The sequence below is a fragment of the Mycteria americana genome, unplaced genomic scaffold, assembly GCF_035582795.1.
Source record: "Mycteria americana isolate JAX WOST 10 ecotype Jacksonville Zoo and Gardens unplaced genomic scaffold, USCA_MyAme_1.0 Scaffold_53, whole genome shotgun sequence".
In the NCBI taxonomy this organism is placed as follows: Eukaryota; Metazoa; Chordata; class Aves; order Ciconiiformes; family Ciconiidae; genus Mycteria; species Mycteria americana.
This window is the reverse complement of record NW_027445639.1, coordinates 191,791-213,670: the sequence shown is the minus strand read 5'-3', so window position 1 is coordinate 213,670 and position 21,880 is coordinate 191,791. Positions and strand designations below refer to the sequence as shown.

At 45.1% G+C, this 21,880-nt stretch overlaps 1 protein-coding gene across 45 annotated transcripts in view; it reads left to right on the top strand.

Moving 5' to 3' along the window:
- SCRIB (scribble planar cell polarity protein) overlaps nt 1-21,880 on the top strand; it is a 123,726-nt gene that overhangs the window by 58,954 nt on the left and 42,892 nt on the right. For 22 of the 45 annotated variants that reach the window (XM_075490309.1, XM_075490305.1, XM_075490303.1 and 19 more), the window contains 10 exons: nt 314-394; nt 6,018-6,275; nt 6,534-6,644; nt 10,133-10,309; nt 10,756-10,872; nt 14,201-14,389; nt 15,086-15,205; nt 15,458-15,514; nt 19,719-19,775; nt 20,510-20,593. In XM_075490309.1, coding sequence (XP_075346424.1) covers nt 314-394; nt 6,018-6,275; nt 6,534-6,644; nt 10,133-10,309; nt 10,756-10,872; nt 14,201-14,389; nt 15,086-15,205; nt 15,458-15,514; nt 19,719-19,775; nt 20,510-20,593 — 1,251 coding nt within the window. The remainder of the gene's footprint in view (nt 1-313; nt 395-6,017; nt 6,276-6,533; nt 6,645-10,132; nt 10,310-10,755; nt 10,873-14,200; nt 14,390-15,085; nt 15,206-15,457; nt 15,515-19,718; nt 19,776-20,509; nt 20,594-21,880) is intronic. The other 23 variants (XM_075490349.1, XM_075490344.1, XM_075490343.1 and 20 more) reach the window with 4 other exon arrangements.

The following is a 21,880-nucleotide window of genomic DNA, read 5'->3' as shown; positions in this document are numbered from 1 at the left end:
AAGTTCAGAAGGAGGTGAGGCTGGGGCTCACAATCCCTGCCAGTGACATTTAATCTTGCTGCTGTCCTCGTGACATATATTCTGGGCTCTCGGCCACATGAAGGCTTTGCTGCAGCTGGAGGTTTTGCAGGTGGCTCTAGAAGCAGAAGAGGGTTTGTGTGGAGTGAGGAACAAATGGGAAGTGCCAGGGCAGGGGAGGGGTCTGCAAAGGGGAAGGGGCTGAGACCTGCCTGGTGTCCAGGAACGATTCTGGAAAGCCAAGCCCTGGTGAGGGGAAGCACAGGCTGCTCTGACCCTTCTGACTGTGTTTCAGGGGATCTTTATCTCACGGATTGCAGAGGGTGGTGCAGCCCATCGGGACGGAATCCTGCATGTAGGAGATCGGGTCATCTCGGTGAGTGTGGGTGTGCAGGGAAGGGGTCTGACTCGACTCCCTGCCCTTCCTCATACAGGGGCTGTTTTTCTGCCATTGAAGCTGGATTTTGGAGATTGTTTTTTCAGCTCCTGGGCCTTCTGGGAGAGCATTTAATCTTGGTGGTTCTACCCCTGCCTGTGACTGGTGGTGGGTGCAGTTAATGCCTCCCCTTTCCCCAAGCGCTGCATGAGAGCTCTTCCCACGGGAACGGCATGTGGCAGTCCAGGCTGTACTGGAGAGAGATGATACAACGGCACTGCCCTAGCCTGGTGTCCCTCCAGAGCCTTGTAGGACAGCCTCTGAGGGCTCTGCCACAGCACGGTGTGTGGGGAGGGAAGCCCTTTGGGGCACAGGTGACTGGCTCCCTGTGGAGAGCAGGGTGGCAGGGGTCAGCGTAGGCTGAAGTGGAGGGAAGCTGCCTCAGGATGGTATGGAGCTGGGCAGGGCATACCACAGTGCTTCCCCCTGCTTTTATTTGAAGCTCCGGCCCCAGTTTCCCTTCCTATTTGTGCCAGTGGTATGGATCTCACTGCTGCCTCTAACCTCAAGTCTCTCTGCCTAATGTGTCACTTGCTCCCCCTCCTGCGGGGAGAGTCTGCTGCGTCTCCTGACCCTCTTCCCAAGCTCGCATGCTGCCTCCGAGTGAAAGCTCCTGCATCCTGGTGCTGGTGGTGGGTTTCTGATCCAGCTGTTGTGGTAAGAGCACGTGTTACCACAGAGCTGGCGTGAGTAAACACTGATACAGCCTTGTCAGTGCTGGCTTCTGTCTGCTCTATCCCTAGGCTGGGGGCTGTGTTGTATTTGCTCTGGCACAAAATTTTAGTGGAGCTCTGACCCAGGTCTGACATTCGTATCTTGGCAGGAGACTTGAACTGGTACAGCATCTCTCCCTCCTTGCTAGTGCTCCTCCCTCCTCCCAAAATCAAGCCCTGACCCTGATTGTTGCCAGATAGCCTAAATTATTTTGGTTTTGCTCATCTTTTGATGCTGCACTGGTACAGAGGCATGACTGAGAGGCGTAATTGCAGGCACACAGCCTATCATGTGGTGTTGATTTGCTCTACCTGTGGCAAGAAGGAAACACAAGATCTCAGAATAGAGTTAAAAGTCAAATCTGCTTCCACCCCCCATTAGCAGCTCTATTTATATCTGTGGGCAGCTTCATAGGAAAAGCAGATCTAATTCCCTAGTAATAGCTTGCAGTGTCTTCAGACTGCAATGTATGGGCTCAGGGCTTACAGAACTCAGGGCCTTTGTTAGATTTTAATGTGGATGAAGGCCTTGCTGTCATTAGTTCTCTGACACACCTCGCTGCAATGATGAGTGCAGTGTTATTGCATAGGTAGGAAATATGTCCATGCTTGAGAGCCTGGTCCTCTGCTCTCAAGGATGTTACCTGTGCTGAAGCGTGTGTAGTCATAAAAGGTTTGGTGCTGAGCATCAGGTTTAGCTCAAATCTTGTGCTCAGTTATGATGAAAGCAGGGACAAATTATTATCTTCCAGCGGAACACTTACCTAGTCTGGACTATTCACGTAACTTCTGTGCCTTCCAGCAAGTGTCTGACTGTCGCTTCTCCAGCAGCCATGCCTCCTGGCAGCAGTTGCCATTCTGCCTTTCCTGCTTGTGGGTTCACTGCTAAGTATGATATCCATGGAGTGGTAGTGTTACATCCTGAGGCCTCTCATATCTTCTTGGTGATATTTGTCCTCGAGAATATCTGCTTGCTGTAAGAGATGCATGAGCAGCTGTGTGAGTTTCGCTCCATCTCTGGTTGAAATCTGGTGCTAGGTTAGAGCTGTGAGGCTGCCCTGGCCCAGTGATACTGATGCTGAGAGAGTGTCTGTTCACTTCAAAGCTGTGCCCACATAGCATCGCATAAATTCCCTGTTTACCGCAACTCTTCTGAAGCAGTGGTTGCCCGTTTTTATTGGAAAGCTTTTCAGGATATGATGATTCCTGGGATGTGCAGTGCAGGTTGCATGTGTTCCTTGGTATCTGCATGGGGAAAGCAGGAGGGTCCTCATTAGGATACAGGCGGTTTCATAGTTCCAGCAGGCAGAAGCCCGTTTCCAAAGCCAGAGTCTCCTAGTCATGCCTCAGTTCTCACTTTGCCAAAGAATTTTTGTTTTCTTAGGAAAAGAAATACAGCACAGCTTCATACTCTTCCCCTGTGCTCTAAATCGTCCTGGACTTCTCTGCAGGGGAAGGACTGGGATAGCTCCTTTTACTTTCTTAAGGGAGCTTTGAGTACATGGATTGAAGAGCCCAGCCTCGATCTCTCTTCAAAGTTAACACCCCACAAAACTCACCAGTGATTGACTACTAACTCTCCAGCTTTCCCCATATTCTAGTGTGTCTTGAGAGTCATGACAGGCATCTTGAGAGTCATTTTGGTAGTGGAAGACATGGGGCGGGGAGCTGCAAGGGGGGAATGTTGGAGAGTTTGAATTGTGGGATGGGAATCTAGCAGGGAGGGTGCAGGATTGGGAGCAGTGGCTAAGGGCAGCTAGTCTTTTGGGATAGAACTGGGAGTAGACTGAAGAAAACTGATTCTGGGGGAGATTTAGGACAGTAGTAGCAGCAGGCGAGACATGGTGGTCCTAATGAGAGCAGTCTGATCACTAAGAAATTTGCCAATTTGCCAGAGTAATATAACTCCCTGACACACAGAAAAATGTGTAGAGCTGCGAAAGGACAGATGACACTCTTTCCCTTCCTCTGGGCACGTAGATAGCTGAGCTGCACTGGTTGGCCTTGTTCTCTTGCTAAGCAGAGACATGGCGATACAGGCCACTGAAAACTAGCTGTCCAAAAGCTGGGAAGGCATCATGAGGTAATGGAGAAGTTAATGAGGAAAATGCCATCAAGGGCTGTTATATATGATATACCTCTGACTCAGGGGGTTCCTGTGTCATGTTCACTAGTCTGGGGAAGTACCACTGTATACTTGTGGTCTGACCAAGTCTGACCATTCTCATCTTCTTGTCAGTGGCAGAAAAATAATAGAGGGGAATGTGTGAAGTCAAGAGTGTATGCTGCTACAGCAGGTCTGTCTGTGGTGTATGTTGGGCCTTGATCTGGTGATAAGAACCTAAGGGCCAAGTCTCTTCTGCATGTCATCTTTGTTAAAAATTGGTGTATCTGGCAGATGGGAGGACCCAAGGGGATCCTCCCTTCCCAGTCCACTGGACACAAGGCTGCCACTTTTCCCCATTCCCAGGTCCAGCCATCAGGAAGGCTAAGTGCAGATTCCAAAGATGAAACACACTGCAGACATGGCTGGCCACAGATTTACACAGACAAGAAGGGGGGCAGTACCTTTACAGGTGCACACATAAACACAAAACAGTCCTCATAGGGCATGAACAACACAGACAACTTAACCCTGTTCCTACCCTCTGGCTAATCAGGTTTAAGGTTTGCTAGTGGAACATGCACATATAGTCCCTCACTCAGCTCACATAAATATTCATGTTTGCAGGTCTCTTCAGTCTCTGGCCCAAGCGTCAAGTTCTTCAAGGCTCTTTGGTCAGACCCTGAGCCTTTTATTCAGTTTCTGGGCCAGCTGTTGGGTCTTTCCACGATTTGGGTTCCTACTTGCTGGCTAGTCCAACCTGAATTTTACTAGTAGATCTTGCACACATACCCAGAATAGAGAGCAAACTTGCACAGTAAATACAAATAGAGTTTGATAAAAAGATAGAGCAGACTATGGTGATCAGGCACAGGGCTTGGCCAGACAAGCATACCGACCAGCAGACTGCTTGTGTGTGATCTGCCTCTTTTATTCTCCACCCTCTTTTATTCTCCACCCTCTCTGTTTTCCCATGCTTGTTCCTCCCCTCTCCTCCTTGGCCACTCCTCTTTCCCACCTGTGATCCTTCTGCTAAACATCCCATAATAAGTTTTGCACGTTCCCACAATCGCCCTTAAAACTTCCTGTAGCAAGTTTTCTCTTTCCCGTGAGAGCTGTTCTGATAACCCATGTTAATCTTGATTTCCTCTGCATATTGATTACCAAGTTTTTGGTCGCACTTCTTTAACGTTACCATTTGAGTGATTCCTTTAATGATCCATCCATGAGTGTCTTGAGTCTTGTCTCTGTTATCTGCATTTCATTAAGGTTTGTGCACCTGTATGTTTAATTTATTCTCTTTCCTGCTTATTGCTTTGTCTCTTATGCTCAGCAGCCATTACCCAGGTACCTTTACATCCTTCCTCTTCCTGCATGCATGTGCAAGCTGGCATGCCTTCACATCCATCTGTTCGTCCTCTGTGGTTGGTGTCAAAGGTGTCCCTTTGGGGACAATCCTCTGAATAGAGGAGATGCTGTGGGGCTGAGAGTTTCCTGTTTGTGTCCAACACAGCATAGGGCTGTCTTGCCTATCTTCTTCCATGTCGTAAGGGGAGTAGCACACTTGACTGTGGATGGGATGGGGCAGGTCGGGTGACGGTGGCGGTGGTGTTTACGGAGGTTCTGGACAAAGCCTTGTCAGACCATGTGCAGTCAGCTTTGTCCAGAAACTGCTTTCTTGGAAGGAGCTGGGGAGTAACTGTAATGTTTCTAGGAATCAGACAGTGAGGAATCAGGCTACAAAATCCAGTTGCTGTGCCTGTTACAAAGTCACGTTCTTATTTTGTAGCTGATCAAACTCCATCTTAACAGCTGTTTTTTTCATGTCCTCATTGTTCATTTTGGAAAGCTTTTCCAGAACCTAAGGACTAGAAACCTGTTAATTTTCAGCTTCAACTTTTTAATGGCAAGTTTTGTCTTTTTGGTAGTGTTCTTCTAGCTTAGCTGTCCTCTCAATATTCTGTCCCTCATACATTCAAGGAGAACAGTCGCATCCTTTCTGGTCCTTTGTGTTTCTAGGCAAGCTGTTTTAAATCTTAATTTTGTAGGAAAGGCTCTTTGTTCCCCTGCCTGTCATAGCAGCTTTTCTCTGCACATCTTGTTAACTTATGTCAGATAATTTTTTTGTGTGTGAAGGATAAGAATAGTATACAGTTTTTTTTCAGATGAGTTCTCTTCCATGCCTTGTATGAATGGCATTGCTGCTTCCCTGTATGTACTGGAAGTACCTCTTTATCTGAAGCATTATATCTTTAACTGGTACCACAAGACGACCCATTCCTTTAATGCAACCTCTTGGGCTTCTTTTGTCGTGACCCAGTAGGAAAGCTGGAATGCAAAGCCAAGAAGGAGTGATGGGTACTCTCCTGGTAATGTCGAGCCACAACATAGTCCAGGCAATAGCTAGGTTTGTAGTGCTCCAGGAGGTGGGGCATTGTACTTGGTCGTATGGTCCCCTGGAGCATCACTGATGCTGTTAGGGCTTGGAGGTGTACAGGGAAGGTGGGAAAGGGGCTGGTAAGCTGTCTAGGAAGAGGATTGTGGTCAGGTGGGAATGAGCAGGTGCCTGTGTCTCTTTGCCGGATAGGAAGGAGTGGGGTAAGTTACAAAGTGCTTTGAGGAGCAGGCTTTTGAGACGGAGCAGTGTTCCAGCAGAATGGGGTCCCTTAGGGTGCTTGGCTAAGTGCTTAAAATGACAGGGTGTACTCGGGTGATGGTCTGACACTGAGTTTGCGGGTTGTTCTAGATCAATGGGGTAGACATGACAGAAGCCAGGCATGATCAGGCAGTAGCGCTGCTTACCGCATCCTCCCCCACCATCGTGCTGCTGGTAGAGAGAGAGGGTGCAGAGCAGCTCAGCGAGGGAGACTCACCAGGTGTGCCACGAGTGCGCATGCACTCCCCACCACCGCCTCCCAGCCATGGGGAGAGCCCACCGGAGGAGACGCCTTCACTGCAAAGGAACCATCTGTCTAAAGGCCTGGAGGATCAATATCCCATTGAGGTGAGTCTGTCTGTTGGAATATGGGATAGTGTAATCTTGGGTATTTTTCATTTGAAAAATTGGTAGTCTGATGAGGGCTGGCCCACTGTGTTATTGAGGCATTGAGAAGTAATGGGGAGCCCCCTTGTCCTGTGGGTACTTACCTTGTGCTTATGCAAAACATCCCTGACTCTATGTTTTTCATTGTTTGTTGTCCTTATGGGGACCCTTATTCCTTAATCCCTTATTCCCTTTGACTCTACTTCTTGTTCCCTCAAGGAAATTCACCTTGTAAAAGCAGGTGGTCCCCTGGGACTCAGCATTGTAGGAGGCAGTGACCATTCAAGCCATCCATTTGGGATTCATGAACCAGGTGTCTTCATTTCAAAGGTAAAGTCCTGTGTGAGCAGCCTAGCAGTGGACACTCCTGAGCTGTTTAATTATTGGGGTGAAGATGAAGGATTTTGATGCAAGAGTCTGGGAAGTACAGTATAGATTTAAAAAAAAATGGGATGGGGGAGGGATGCATGCATATGTAAAGAGTTAGCTTATACTAGACATACTGCTGCTGTTGTAGAAATCTAAGTGGCATGTAAAAGCCTGCAAACCTGTATAATTCATGCTGAACTGTTTAGGCAGAGTTAGCTTTTGAAATTGCTGAGCTTTTGTTAGCTTTTAATGAATCCTGGAAAGGTGCAAGCATTTCGGAAAACCAGTCATTACTCAGAAAGTGTTAGTGGGATGAATGTGTAACTGCAAGGAAAAACAGAAGTGCTTTTCTGCATTTAGGCCAGTGTCCTTCAACCCAACATTCTCTTTCCAGTAGTGGCATTAGCTGATGCTATTTAGAGCCAGCACACAAGCCAGCCACTTGATGCAGCTCATTCCCTTTGCAATCCTGCACATTCACACTCATTGGATTAGGGATGTTAGAGAGGACATCCCTGCCTAGCCCTTTCTGCATCCATACATCTCTTGTCCCTTAGACATGCTGAATCTGTCTCCTCTAACACCCATGGCTGCAAGTCCCAGAACATCATTACCTGTCACCTGAAGAAGCAGTCTTTGATCTGCTCTAAACCGATGTCCCACTGGTTACACTGAGTGCTCCTCCATTCTTGTATTGCCAGTTTGGTAAACAGAAGTCCTGTATTCACCTTATGCACTACCTTCAGTGTTGTAAACCTTATTCATTCTCCTTCCTCAGCTTTCTCTCCAGAGTTGTGGCCTTCATTTCTTCTTGCAAGGTGCTGCTCCATCCCCTCATTATTTTAGTTGACTTTCTCTCAACCTTCTGTAACCCCACTATGTCCTTCTCAAGATGTGGCATCACAGGATCATTCAAGCTGGGAGGGACCTGCAGAGGTGATATGATCTCACTGAAAGCACAGGGCTAGCCTAGATCAGCTTGCTGAGGGCCTTGTCTAGTCAAGTTCTGAGTATCACCAAAGACAGAGATCTCACAGCCTCTCTGGGCTCCTCTTCCAATGTTTAACTACTATTATGGTGAACATTTCTTCCTAATATCTAGTCAGAATTTTCCTTGTTCCAACTTGGATCCCTTGCCTCTTTCCCTGTACTACTGTGTACCTTTGAGAAGAGCCTGGCCTCTGTTTTCTCTGTACCATTGTGTTAGGTAGTTGAAGACAGCAGCAACATCCCCTTTAGCTTTCTGTTCTCAAGAATGAAAAACCCCAGGTCTCTCTGCCTCTCTTTGTACAATGTATTCTCTACACCCCTGTTCATCTTCTTGGCCCTCTGCTGCACTCATTCCAGTTTATCAGTGTCTGTCTTGTACTCCAGATGCAACATCACAAGCACTGATTAGTGGGGAATGATCCCTTCCCTCACCTCGCTGGTTACACCCTCCACTGTTGCAAGGGCACAGTGCTGACTTAGCTGTCTTTCGCAGTATACTGGATCCAAGCCTCTGGCTAGCAACAAGCTGCCTGAAACAGCAAGTCTGTTTGACAGATGTGTGCCTCTGTGCCTTGCAGAAATGCTTTCCAGTAGGTTTCACCTGACGCTTCCTGTTGGTGCTGACATGTGGTACATTCTGGGATGGCTCCAGTGCCTCTTTTTGTGTAGTTTGTCTCTCCTCATCTGCTACAAGGCACTAGACCTATTTTTCAGATGCGTGTCAGTAGAGAAAAGGACTCTTCCCTCTGTGGCCAACAATCTCAAGCTCCCAGCCTTCCCCAGCTTGGGAGCCTCTGCTGTTTGTTTAAGCATAGCCCCTAGCTGACCCTTCTTCCATACAACGTGGGATTTGGCCTCTTCTCTCTCCATAGTTTCTGCAAAGAGCCTGTTGTTTTCCTGTTCATTTTCACTGATGCTATCCAGTATGCTCATCTCATCCTGTAGCTTCTTCACCTGCCAGCTTGGCACCTTGATCAGAGCACACCTTCCACTGGTGAGGCCACCACCAGCCTCAGGGAGAGGTCCCAGGCACTCCCTGTAGCCCAACACCCTGAAAGCTGTATCCTTCCTCTAAAGCACTGGGGGTACTCTGGCTGGTGCTGGGGACCTTACCCTGTGGCATGTCACCATGATCCTTGCAGAGTTGGCGTGATTTCTGAGTCCCCTTCTGCTCTGCCTTTTTGGGAGCAGAGAACTGAACAGTCCTGGAGATGTGGGTGATTCTGTCTGTCTTGGTCTCAGTACCCTTTCTGATGATGCCCAAAATTTTGTTGGCTTTTTTTTTTGTCTCTTCCTGCATGTGGAGCCCATGATTTCAGAGAACATGCAAAAATGTCTTTAGGAACTTTCCTGAGTTACTGTTTCTGAGTTCAGTGTTGTGTGTGCATGGTTTAAAGTGTTTTTCCATAGACTCATTGTCTGTGCTGAAGGTCATGCCATGTCTTTTTGTCCAGTTTTCTTGACCCCTTTTGAAGTTACCCACCACCAGGGTGGTATTGTCTGCTCAGAACAGCAAAGTATCATCTGCAGACCTGGAGATTTCACTGTTCACTACCTTTTTCAGGTCACAGATGGACTTGCTGAATAACACCAGTCCCGCACCAATCCCTCAGACACCCCACCAGTGAATCTTTTGTGTCCTGAGCAGCAGCTGTCCAGCCCTGCCCTTTGTTTCCTCTCCTTTAACCAGCTTTCAGTCCATTAAGATGGCCTTTCCTCCCATCCAGTGGACACAGCTTCTCTAATAGCCTTTAGGTTCAGACCTTGTCAAGGGCCGTTTGGAAATCCAGAAGTTATGTCTACCAGATTCCTTCCTTCACATGTTCATTGTTTCTCTCACAGTGCTTCAGCAGGGCAATGAGGCAGGATTTGCTTTTGCCAAAGCCAAAATAACTCTTTCCCAACAAACCCTGCTTATCCACCTGCTCACAGATCTTACTCTTTCTTTGCTGACTCTCTTTTTTTACCAGGAATATAAGTTAGGTTTCTTGGTTAGTAACTCTGTAGCTCTCACGGTCCCCTTCAGAGCACTTCTTGAGGACTGGAGTTGTACTGACACTGTCAGTCCTGGTACAGTGGCCATTTGTAACGCTAGATGATGCACTTCTGACAACAGCCCTGCAGTTTAACGTCTGAGTTCCTTCAGAGTTCTTGTGAGAAAGCTGTCTTCTGGTTACAGTCACAGGCAAAATAATGGAAAAGCTGACACAGGATTGGTTCAGATGAAAATGCTAATATGAGAATATAAGAACATATCGAATGACACTTCAAAGCAAATCTTACTTCATTCTTTGCCACTGTTCACAGATATGTTACCTCTTGGGGAACTTTGGCTGTAGAGAGAGAATTCAAAACAGGCCTCAGAGGATGTTGGAGGATAGCCTAGGGACACAATCAGTGCCTCTCCAAGGAGAGATGGAATTTCCCTCTCTAGTTGTAATATTAATGATTCTTTGTAGGTCATTCCCCGTGGACTGGCATCTCGCAGTGGGCTCCGTGTAGGGGACAGGATCTTGGAGGTAAATAGTATTGACCTGCGCCATGCTACCCACCAGGAAGCAGTGAATGCCCTGCTCTCCAACACCCAGGAGCTGACTATGTTAGTAAGGCGAGATCCGCCACCACCTGGTATGCAGGTAGGTTCTGAGTAAGAGAACTGGTGGGAATCGCACTCTTCTTTATAGAAGGATCACTTTTGAAGGCAATTTCTTATCTAGCTGGAAGTCTGGGACTAGGATACAACCAAACTTCTGGTTGAAATTTCCTTCTCTTGTGGCAGAATCCAGTCTCTTGTAAGTATATATCCAGTTGACGACTGTGGAGGGTCTCTTGCCATGCCCATGGTGATACTGTGATCAGAGAATGATCAGATTTCATTTCAAAGACCAGACCTGAACAGGAGACAGAAATACAGAAAAGGGCAGAGCCTCATCAAAAGGAATAAACTGTGCCAAATGAGTGAAAGGTCTAATTCAAGTCCTTTTCAGGGTATTTAGAATATGGCCAGCTACTAGGAGTGTTTTCTCAACAATTCCAGTCTGAACTTGACCCAGAAAGAAGGAGACCTTTTCTGTGTTTACAGGAAATATGTATTGAAAAGGCTCCAGGAGAAAAGCTGGGCATCAGCATCCGGGGTGGAGCAAAAGGTCATGCTGGAAATCCATTTGATCCCACTGATGAAGGCATCTTCATTTCTAAGGTACCAGACCACTAACTCTGCAACTTGGTTGCATGCAAGGACTGCTAGGGAAAAGGGTGATCCCTGTGGAATTTGTTTGGTATGCTCTCTCCACTTTTCACTGGGTGCATCAATTCTCCTGGAGTATTCTCCACCCACTGAAGGAGGCGCATCTGTTGCCTTTCACATTTCCTCCTCTACAACAGCTACAAAATTTCTTCTTTCATTTCCTAGGTTTGCTTTTTTTTTTTGTCTTGCGTTTCTTCTCTTGCCTTTTTTCCTGTAACGTGAACGCATACATCTTTCCTTTTCCCCTCCATTCCTACTGCTTCCCCCAAGTGCTTGTGGCCTTCTTGCCCACTCAAACATGCATGCTCTTTCCTCCTTTCATCGAAAGCATTATGAATTGCTCACCTTTCCTCCTGTGCCACACACCATGTGTGTAATTTTGGTCCCTTTCCTTTGTAAATGACTGCTTGTGTGCATACTTACTTGTCATGTCAGTTTTCCCCAAGAAGTAATGCATATTTTCTTTTCAACAATATACTGTGTATAAGCTTATGCTCCTCCTGACCCTTACCAAAAAGTATTGCCTCTTCTTTCTTGTTAGCAACAGAGCATAGTGATAAGTGGTGTAATTTTTGGTGTTGCTGCTGACCAAAGGGGGACTCTGGATGTTCACATTAGTGTCACTGGTTCCCTCTTTAGCTGGTATGGTAGGGTAAAAACTCTGCTCTAGCTCTAGAGGTCTTAATGATCCTTGCTGGATGGTGGACACTCCATAATTGCCAGTTAACCCTTTCTAATAATTGGCTACTTTCAAAGAAAGGGAATACTCAGCATTTGTTATTACTTGGATATAACTTAAAGTTAAAAGAGTAAATTCACTCTATCAAAGTAATAGTTGCACATTCAACTGCAATATTTGTAATAGCAGTAGAAGAAAACCTAAGATTATTGTAACCTACAGTTATTTTTAATGATGAGGTTTGTTTTTATCTCCTTCAGTATTACAGCATTTAGAGGTTTGGAAGGCTTACAGTTTAGCCCCGTTGCAGGATTAGTTTACCCCCTCCCCCTTTTTTTTAAATAGTTGTTTTAGCCTTTGGAGAACCAAAGCACTGAACTTTTCTGCTCTCCCTTCAGCTGTATTACTTCAACTTCATCTCTCTTATCTGTCATAACCAGAGTGTTTTTCCTGCTTCTCTTATTTTGTCTGTATATTTCCAGTAACTGAGAGACAAAGGAGTGATTTTTCTTCTTCCTCCTCTTTGGATGTCTGATTACTACCTTCTTTCTCCTTAGTTTTTCTTAATTTGCATTTCCATTGGGTCCCTTAATTGTCATTTGTTTTAGAAGTTGTAATCTGATTCTTCCTTTTTAAAACCTTCTTGATGAAGTGTTACAAGTTGAATACCATGAGAAGTATAAATTATATCTACAATTTGAAATTCATGATCTGTCTCAATGGGGATAGCTCAGTGTCCCTCAGTGACATATCAATCGTACAGATGACAGTTGGCATTAAGGACATTTTTCTACATTAATTTCACCTCCTCCCATTATTTCTGGGTGTTCTACTGTCACACTTATGCACTTGCTCTCCCTGGAAAAGAAATTGTGAGTACTCGGTCTTTTTCCATTCAGCTGCATGTGACTACTTTTGTGCATGCACACGCACTCACAAACACTTAAATGTTTTCCTTTACAGCCCTGAAGAAATTATGTGTAGGCATGCATGACTGCTTCCCCCCCCCCCCCCCCCCCCCCATGCATGCAGCATTTTTTCTCCTCTTTTTACAGGTACTTAATTAAACATATATCTGTTGTTTTTTCTCCAAAACAGCTCTCATAAATCCAATGAACACCCATGCCTTTGGTTTGTTTTGGGGCTTCTTGCCTCTGTGATCCCAGTAATATGTGGTGTGCAGTAGTCCTTTCTTTCTTTCCTTCCTCTGATGTTACCTGTGCCTCCATCCTACCCTGACAACCAGTCATGCATGTCCTTGCATTCCCCCCACCCAGCAACCAACTTTGTGTGCCCTTGTGCTCTCCTTATTCTCGTCATAGATCTACAGGCTTTGCTTGAGATCCCTGACACTGACATATTCTTTCTGCAAAGCCCTTGTGTAGCACTGGTCATAATTCTGTTTGTAAAGCTTAGTCATGTTGGTTCTTTGGCTTTGAGACTGGGCGTTTGAATTGAAGCTGTTCGTTTGTCTCTGGTGTTCCCAGTGAGGTCTGTCTGTATACCGAATGTACCAAGGTCTTCATTTGATCTAGCTTGACTGCATGTACATCCCATTTTGTTCCAGGCTTTTTGTTTTCCCATTAGAAAAAGTAATGCCCGTTTGGTGATTCTGTTCCTTTCCCTAAGGCACTTTAAGTTGTATCCTGTATTTCTGTCTGGTTCCTGATAGTAGCTTCTCCTGTCACCATTGATCAATTTTTTTCTCACTTCCCCAGCTTGCATATTTCTCCTGAGCCTCAAGTTTGCATGTGTTTGGGTTTTGTTTTTTTTTTCTGTTCTTTCACTTTGTACCCACAGCAAGTCCTGCAGTCTCTTTTCCCTATTCCAAAGGGGAAAAAAATAAATAAAACTCCTTGCCTTTACTGCCTTTGTTCTGGTGGCAAAGCATGCACTTTCATTCTCTCCTCAAACATATATGGATGCTTGCACTCTTTAAGACAAACTCTGGCTTTCATGTGCCTTATCAATATACTGCATGTAGTTGCTTCCCCTGGTGACAGCTTGTGTACATGAGGCAAGTATGAGTTCTTGTGACTTGCTGAGGAAAGAAAATAGGAGTTACATGTTATTTCTCTGAAAGAGAGGATGGAAAATGACAGACATGCGTAATTTGTTATGCCTGTCTCTACCACAAAGACAGTGAAAAGTCTTTTGCCTCATTTATCTTTATCCACAAAAATTATCCCTATGCTTGCATTTTCTGTCTCTCTCCCAAAACAAAAAATTATTACACTTTCCTTTCTGTGAGGATAAATCATAGATGCGAGAGCTTTCTTTCTCACCTGCTTCATTGACAAAACAAAAGCAGTTTCTTTCCTTGGGACAACACATTTCAAATAAAGATTCTTTTTATCTCCCATAAGAGATTTCTTCCACACCTGTTTCCTCTACCAAACTGTACACGTTCCTCCTTTTCTACCCTCTCCGTAAGCATATATAAGTACTACCAGATGCTTTCCCTGACATGTAGTTGCAGCCTTTTATCCCTGTTTCCTTTGTATGCTGTCCTCTCTCATCCCTTCTTCCTGATGGTCCCCATGCTCTCTAATCTTCTCTTACCTCCTTAGGTGAGATCTTGATTCCTCTCATTTGTTATAGGTGAGCTCCTCTGGGGCTGCGGCCCGGGATGGCCGTCTGAAGGTAGGAATGCGGATCCTGGAGGTGAATCATCAGAGTTTGCTGGGAATGACGCATACAGAAGCAGTACAGATACTCCGAAGTGTGGGTGATGCCCTCCTTGTGCTAGTGTGCGATGGCTTTGATCCCAAGGCTGCAGCTGCCATTGAGGTGAGAACTGAAGTGCAGGGTGCCCTCGTAGTGTCCAGTACCACAAGGATCCCACCTCTTTCTTCATAGAAGATTGCTGAATTTTTCCAACCTTTTTCTGTAGATTGTTTTTTTGAGGTCCCAGATTTCAAAGTCTGGTCTCCTGCTATATGAACCGGAGGTGATTGCCAGTTCATAAAAGCAGTAGTCTCTAAAGACTGTCTCTCTTCTGCTGATTACAGAAGTGTTTCACAATATCACTGCACTGGTTAGAAATGTAGTTTTCAAGCTAATCTTCTCCAGGCTATTTATGCCTATTTTTTTCTTGTGCCAGTGTTATATTTAAAGTAAATTGTCTGTCTGTTTATTGGTGGTTGCCTTTCCTCACAGGGAAACACTTACCCATAGCAATCCTGTGCCTTCTCAGCTTTCTTTTTTCAAGGCTTAGCAAGTAAGCTTTTCTATTCTCCACTAGAATATGTACCCAATCCCTGGTCACCTTATCCCCTTTCCGTACCTGTTTCAGTTTAAATTCATCTTTCTTAGACCTCAAGTTCCTTGTGTAATTGACAGCTGAAATAAGGTTTCAAGTTGTGAAAGAGTTCTGACTTGCCTAGGATCATCTTGGTACACTGTATCTGGGAGCCCAGGATATGGATTTTTTTGTATGGCACACTGTGGGCTTCCGCTGTGTTTTATTGCCTTTTTGCTTTGTAGATGTCCCCAGGAATTATTGCAAACCCTTTTGCTGCTGGTATTGGGCGCAAGAATAGCCTGGAAAGTATCTCTTCTATTGACCGGGATTTAAGCCCCGAAGAACTGGAGATCCTACAGAAGGTGGGTATTCTGGCTACAACTGGGAGAATGTTATGGAGTGGAAAAAGTTTCTGAAAATCTCTAGTGTCTCCCTTGGTGCATGGAATCTGCAACATAATGGGTAGTGGACTTCCTTTTTTATGGGATCAGCAGGTCCCAGCACTTTCATCAGGAATGCGCTAGGACGGGACTCTGAAATCTTCGTAAGGTTACAGGTGCTCTGAGTGGGGAGAGAGCACTGGGTGAAGTGGCTCTAACTTTGGTCTCTCCTAGGAGATGGAAATGGTGAGAGAAGCAACTCAGTGGGAGAGAGAAGAAATGGAGAAAGTGGTGAGAGATTTTTCATGTAGCAGAATCTGTTCTTGGCAGCGGTTCTGCCAAGCCTGTGAGCCCTAAGGAAAGTGCCACAGATTATCTCTACCCAGTTGTTAATGCCATGGGGGGCTTTGGGCCTTCTGTCTTCGTAGTGCACCGCTCAGTTACTCTAGCTGATTTTTGGCTTTGCCATACCTTCCTATGTACCTCTTTGGTGGTACTCTTCTGTTATTTACAGAGTTCATCTTTGTTACCTGCTGGTACTTTCTGGCCTAGCTGCAACTTTGAGAAAAATGGCCTATTAGCTTGGAAGTCCCACATTTAATCAGTTCTCTCTGTACAGCACTCCATGACCTGACAGAGCTTTTATGAGCAAAGATGAGAACACACAGCTCAAAGTTGCCCTGAATTGAAGAAGTGGTGCTGTTAATCAATCACAAGTTTGTGCTCCTCAGTTTGCATGATCATTTTTCTGATTCATTATGAGAATTTTGTATTTCTGCCCACTACTTCAGCCTTTCACAGAAATAGATTAGCAGAGTCAAGCCCCTCGAGGACTTGGGTTTTCTAGTTATCCCTCTTAAAACTGTAATTTGTTCAGTCAGATTCTTTTGGAAGATGAGGGAAAATTGAATTCTTCGGTATTGTCAGTTAGGAATCTGCTCTCCTGATAGATAAGTATGTGTACTTATGCAGGAGTTTCTTCAGGTTTCCAGTTTAGATACACCTAATATTTCTCTAGGTTCTCTCTGTAGTTGTAATCACTCAGCTTTTTTTACATTTGCTACCCCACAAGAGTGTAGTTGGCAATTCTAGATGGAGGTGATCTTTATCATTTACTTAACACTTGAGATTTTACTTGTTTTAGGAAAAACAGTCAAGATGTTGTATAGACAATGGCAGAGACTGTAAGAGGACAGAGCAATGAACAAGAAAATGGCCATATGACCTTTCAGGCATGCGATATGTGTAATCATTAAATAGACATATATATATTTCATATTTATATAATCCTACTCTGCCTTCTGTCAGTGACTGCAATGGGCTATGCAGCGTATGATTTTAAGAAAGACTGGGGTAGAGAGACAAAAGGGGCTCAGTGTGTTGCAGACTCCCTTTGGAAGCTTTGCTTTATCTTTGTTGGCCTACAGCCTAGATTGATGTCAGCATGTGCAGGAATAAGACAAGGGATTTCTGTCCTAAGTATCTGCAAGGTGTTCTGGTGGTGTTTGAGATCTATACTTAGATGGGAATTCTTCCAGTGGAATGACCTTATAGAATAATCTTCAACCAGATCTAGTTGAACATGCCCCTGCCCATTGCAGGGGGGTTGGACTAGATGACCTTTAAAGGTCCCTTCCAACCCAAACTATGCTATGATTCTCTGATTCTATGAATAATTTGAGTAGGAAGGGACCTCTACAGGTCACTTGGTTCAACTCAGAGCAGAGCAGATTTAGGTTTTTCCCGTAAAAAGTCTTGTTCCTTCCCTAGGAAGGAACTGAGAGTAGTTTGTTGTGGTTTCAGAAAACCTGATTTCGTAGTGTTACTGTTAAGCAAAGGGTATTCCTACCAGTTTTATGTTGGTAGCATATGGATTTGAATACTCTGTAGGAGACTTCAGGTACTATGAGTCATTATCAGCATTTCTAACACCTCTGGATAAACCAAGAGCACATCTGGCCCCAAAACCATGCTGCTCTGTCTGAGCAGGTTGCATTAGTTCAGTCTTAGGTAGATAAAGGCTTTTCCAAAATTTATGCTGAGATTACTTAAAAATACCCCAGAGACTTTGTCAAAAAAACCAGAAGAACCCTTACAATTGATGATGTAGCCTTGGCCATATCTCATTTAAGAAAGTGCTGATGGTATTATGATAGCTTTTTATGGAAAACTTGAACTTGAAATTTTACTAAAATGATTAATTTAAAAGAAAAGAACTTAGCAATAACTAACCATTCAGCCACCAGCAATATTTCAAAATATTGCTGGTGGGCATCTTATAGCAAGTATCATTATTCTTCTTGGAAGCTGAACAATATACAGTAATCATGGTTCATATTTCTTGGATGTTTTACTTTTGATAGATTTTAAAGCAATATTCTGAGGTTGCAGTGACACGTATTTAAGGAATTCTAAAGTCTATATTCCCATATACTGCCTTCTCTCTCACTGTAGTGTAGCCTAGTATCATTACGATGTCTGTCCCAACCTCTGAAGAGCTCAGAAGTATGCCTGTAGCCTGGTGATCAGCAGAGACCAAGACTCCCCTCCAGAATTGCCTGTGCCTTTAAAAGATTTCATATTTTTTGGTGCCCCTTCCATTAGGGTACTAGGAGGAGGTAACAGTGGATGCTCCAGACTCCCCTGACATCTTGGGATCCATGGCCTGAGACCCAAGAGCAAAGACACGTTTTTCTGCAGTTGCCTTTTAGCGTGACCTTGAAACTGGGATTCTGTCTCTAGTACTGGTTTTGATTAAATTTATACCAGTGATGGAGCCAGCACTGTATGGTAGCCATTGTAATGCTGTAGCAAGTTCCCACCTCAGTGCCAGATCCTCAGTAATACTATTTGTGTCATCATTTTTGGACCTTTCCCCTAATACTTCAGTGTTTCCTGTTCACTTTTGCACAAGAGTGATAGACATCAAACGTGTCTACTTACAGTAAGGTTGTGAACTGAAGAAATGGGAAGAATTTTGGCTTTGCTATATTCACTGTTAGTCCTGTAGAGGTTTTCAGATACCACTGTTGCACTCACTGCATACATCTCTCAAGTTCAGTTCTTTGACAATTCGGTTTCTAATAGCAATATTAGTAACTCCAAATCTCCATGGATTGATTCATGGTGCATTCCTCTGTTCCAACTCTGTAGCTGTAGTTATTTTTCTAGTCTTAATCCAGAGCCTTCCCAGGCTCCCCAGATGTTGTCAGAGATGAACTTTGAACATTCCACAGCTCCATCTGGGCTGGCTGGTGCTCTTGTCTCTCTTCAGCTTAAGACCTCAGAGAAGGATCACATACAAGATTACTGTCAGCTTGAACACTCACCTTACAGATAACAGTTGTCCAAAATAAGCATAACCAGATTCAGAATAGACTTTAGCCTAAATATCCCTTTGGGTCTTGTGATCCTCCAGAGCGTTAGTGTCTTCTCATGTGGCTCATTATTGTCTGGAGATTGGCAGTGTGATATGGGACACTGATTATTTGCTAGTAGTAATGCACAGAAGCTTTTGAAGAGAAGGGCTTAGGTTCTTATCAGAATTTTCAGTTAGCTCCCTCTGTATTTCTCAAATGCCTTCCACCTCCCATCCTGACAGTCTTGGGACTTCTGGACCATCTGGCTGCTGCTGCTTGGGAGGCGCAGTCAGGAGGGTTGCTATACGCAATAGAACAGAAGAATGATGCTGCTTTTGTCCACAGCCCTCGCTCTGCAGCATAGGTGCTGGGCAAAAAGTCGCAAAAGTATAAATGCACAGAAATCATTCTTTAAGACAAGTAACATATTACTACCTTCCTCTTGCAGCTTGGAAGCAAGCCTGTAGCTGGGGCTTGTGAGATTAGTCACTGGTCACTCATAATATTCCTGTGCTGTGCTGAATGAGTGAGAGCTGCCCAGCTGATTTGAAGCCCTGCCTTATGCTTATACAATTTCTGTCTCTATATAAAGTCTTTTGGCTGTGATGCTATTAACAAGCATGTAATTTTTTTAGGTCTTTTTCCTTAGTGACAACTAGGCCTGTGCTCTGCAGATTTGTTTTTCCATTCCCTTCCAGCCTCTCCAGTCTGTGCTCTGTCAAGATGTCTCTTCTAGCAATAAGCAATCTTCTCCTTTCCCTTGGTGATGGCGTAGCTTGTGCTTACCAGGGGGGCTTTAGCTCCCTTCACTTTTCCCCAGGATTGACCCTGCTAAGGATCTTAGAGACATCTGTTCTCTTCCCCTCATCTGGTGACACCCCGGCTTGTGTTGTATGGGGTGTCTGTTCCCGTCTGTTTTGCTGGTGATAACTGAGCTCATGCAGAATGCCAGCTCCTCTTTCCCTGGGCCCAACGCTTGTGCTGGGTTTCTGCTCGCCCTCTCCTGGCGCCAGCGCTGTCATGCTCCTCTGTCCCCCCCCTCTGGAGTTACTGCCCAGCATGGTGCTGACCTCTTTCCCTCTCTCTTTGCCTGTGCTGCTGGGATGCTGCTCTGACTCTGTCCTGTCTCATGGAAGGAGTGGATGCGTAGGGAGCGGGAGGCAGCCACACAACAACTTGAGGAGGAGGCAGAGGTGAGGAGCACGGTGGGAGGGTTGGAGAGTCGCAGAAAAGGGCTGCAACTGGACTTGAAGGCCAGAGAAATCTCTAAAAGTGCTCATTCCCCATAACTTCTGTTCTCCACTCCCCCCCGTCAAAAGACTTGACTTTTGGGTATAAGAGAAGATATCAGAAATTAAGAAATCTGTAATGTGATTGAGGAAGAAATGGTGAAAAACAATGGCTAGAATTAGAAAGGCAGACAAATGCAAATGGAAAGCGAAATCAAACAAAATTATACAATGAGTGTGAGTTAAGGTTGAGAGAAGATATTGTAGAGGAATTGTAGGTTTGCACTCTCAGATGTCTCCAAATCCAGACTGGAAGCCTTTCTGGATGCTATTTGGAGAAAACCGGTATGTATGTCACATTCTCCTCTCCCCCTATAAGGGCGTGGACGTGTGCATGTGGGGGCAGGAGGAATGGTGGGGATCTGTGCACCAGTGGTGACCAAGGGCCAAGATCGACATGTTCTCTGCAGTATTTCTCAAGCCCAGCTTCTGTCATGGGTCTCAATGGTTGTGTTTGGAACAATGCCAGGTTCATTTCCAGGCAATGGGAACTTTCTGCAGAGTTTGGAGATAAGGCCTTGGTTATTACTAGGGTTGGTTTCCTTTTAATTGCTCTTTCTAGTTGATTTAGTTGACTTCTGGCCTGATCTCTTCCTGGTGTTTGTGTTTTTTTTGCTCCCCCCCTTGCCCCTCTCCAGAATATCACCAGTGAACCTTTGAGACTGGACTATCGGACCCTGGCTGCTTTGCCCAGCAGTGGCTTACAGAGAGTCAATCGCACTGTAAGTGAGGGGCTGCTGAGATGTGGGTCCCTGTGTGGGGGAAGCCATGGTCGTTCTGTTACCTGCCCTCTATTTGTGCCCTGGTGTGAGAGATGACAGTACTCTCTGCAGAGGAAAACTGGGAAGCAGAACTGTGGTAGACTTTGACACTGACTGAAACAGGAGTTAGCCACAAAAGAAAGATTAGAATAAGAAAATGAGGAGGGCAGAGAGCCAGGTTGCTTTCCATTTTGGAAAGGAAAATGGCCTGTGTAATTGCTGAGACACAAAAGGAAGTGTCTTGAACAAGGCACAAAGAACAGCCCAGCAGGTGATACATATGAATGGGAGAGTGCAGGGGATTTATCATGGAAGGAAGCAACTACTGAAAGCTGCAGAGGAGGGAGGGGAAGTTTCTTCCTGACACAGAAGATGACAACGTTGTGTGCACAGCTTAGTTGTAAATTCATTGTGGGATGGTGTTTAGAAAGGAGGAGGGATGCAGGGTGCTGATACCAAAAGTATTAAAAGAAAGTCAAGATCCATCTAGGACTGCAAAAGGCAAAGTGGCAGTGATTGCATATCATGACTTAGCCCGGATACAGCCTGGGATAATCCTGCCCCTGTGACGTGCATTTCAGTCCCTGATATGTAGCTCGGCCAAGAGAAAATCCAGGTTTCACAAACTTCATGGATTACAAAGTAATCTGTCTCTTCTTTGTCGTTTAAAATCTCACCTCACCTCTCCATCTTTGCTTCCTTTGGTCACATTTTCTCTTCCCTGCACCATACCTATTCCACTGGGTTTCTGCCTGCTCCTTCACATACATCCTCAGTCTTCACCTCCATTCCTTTCCTCCTATTGCAGCAAGACCACCCTTTGCTGTCATCATCAGATTCTGCATTCCCATTCTATTGTTTCAGGATCATCTCTTTTACCTTTACTGTCTCCATCTCATTCCATCCAGACAGGTCTCCTCTCCTATTAATCTATCCTGTTGTTGACTTCAGGCCGTCTTGCTTTTTTGCTTTCACACTGATTAGAGCACTGCTTTGTCTCCAGCTTTGTCTCATTTTGTTCTTCTCCATACTCCCCAGCTTTTGGGTTTTCTCTCCTGGCTGTTCACACAGAAAAGTGTTATCAGGAAAAGGTTTAATGTATTTTTAGCACCTCTTAGTGTAACTTAGTAGCTGGAAACAAGGGGAGAGCCAGCGCCATGCAAGCAGCTGCCTCTTTGCTGGACAGCCCTAGTGTCGTCCAGAGCAGAGCAGCATTTGGGAACTTGTGCCTTAGCAGTCCATGTCAGC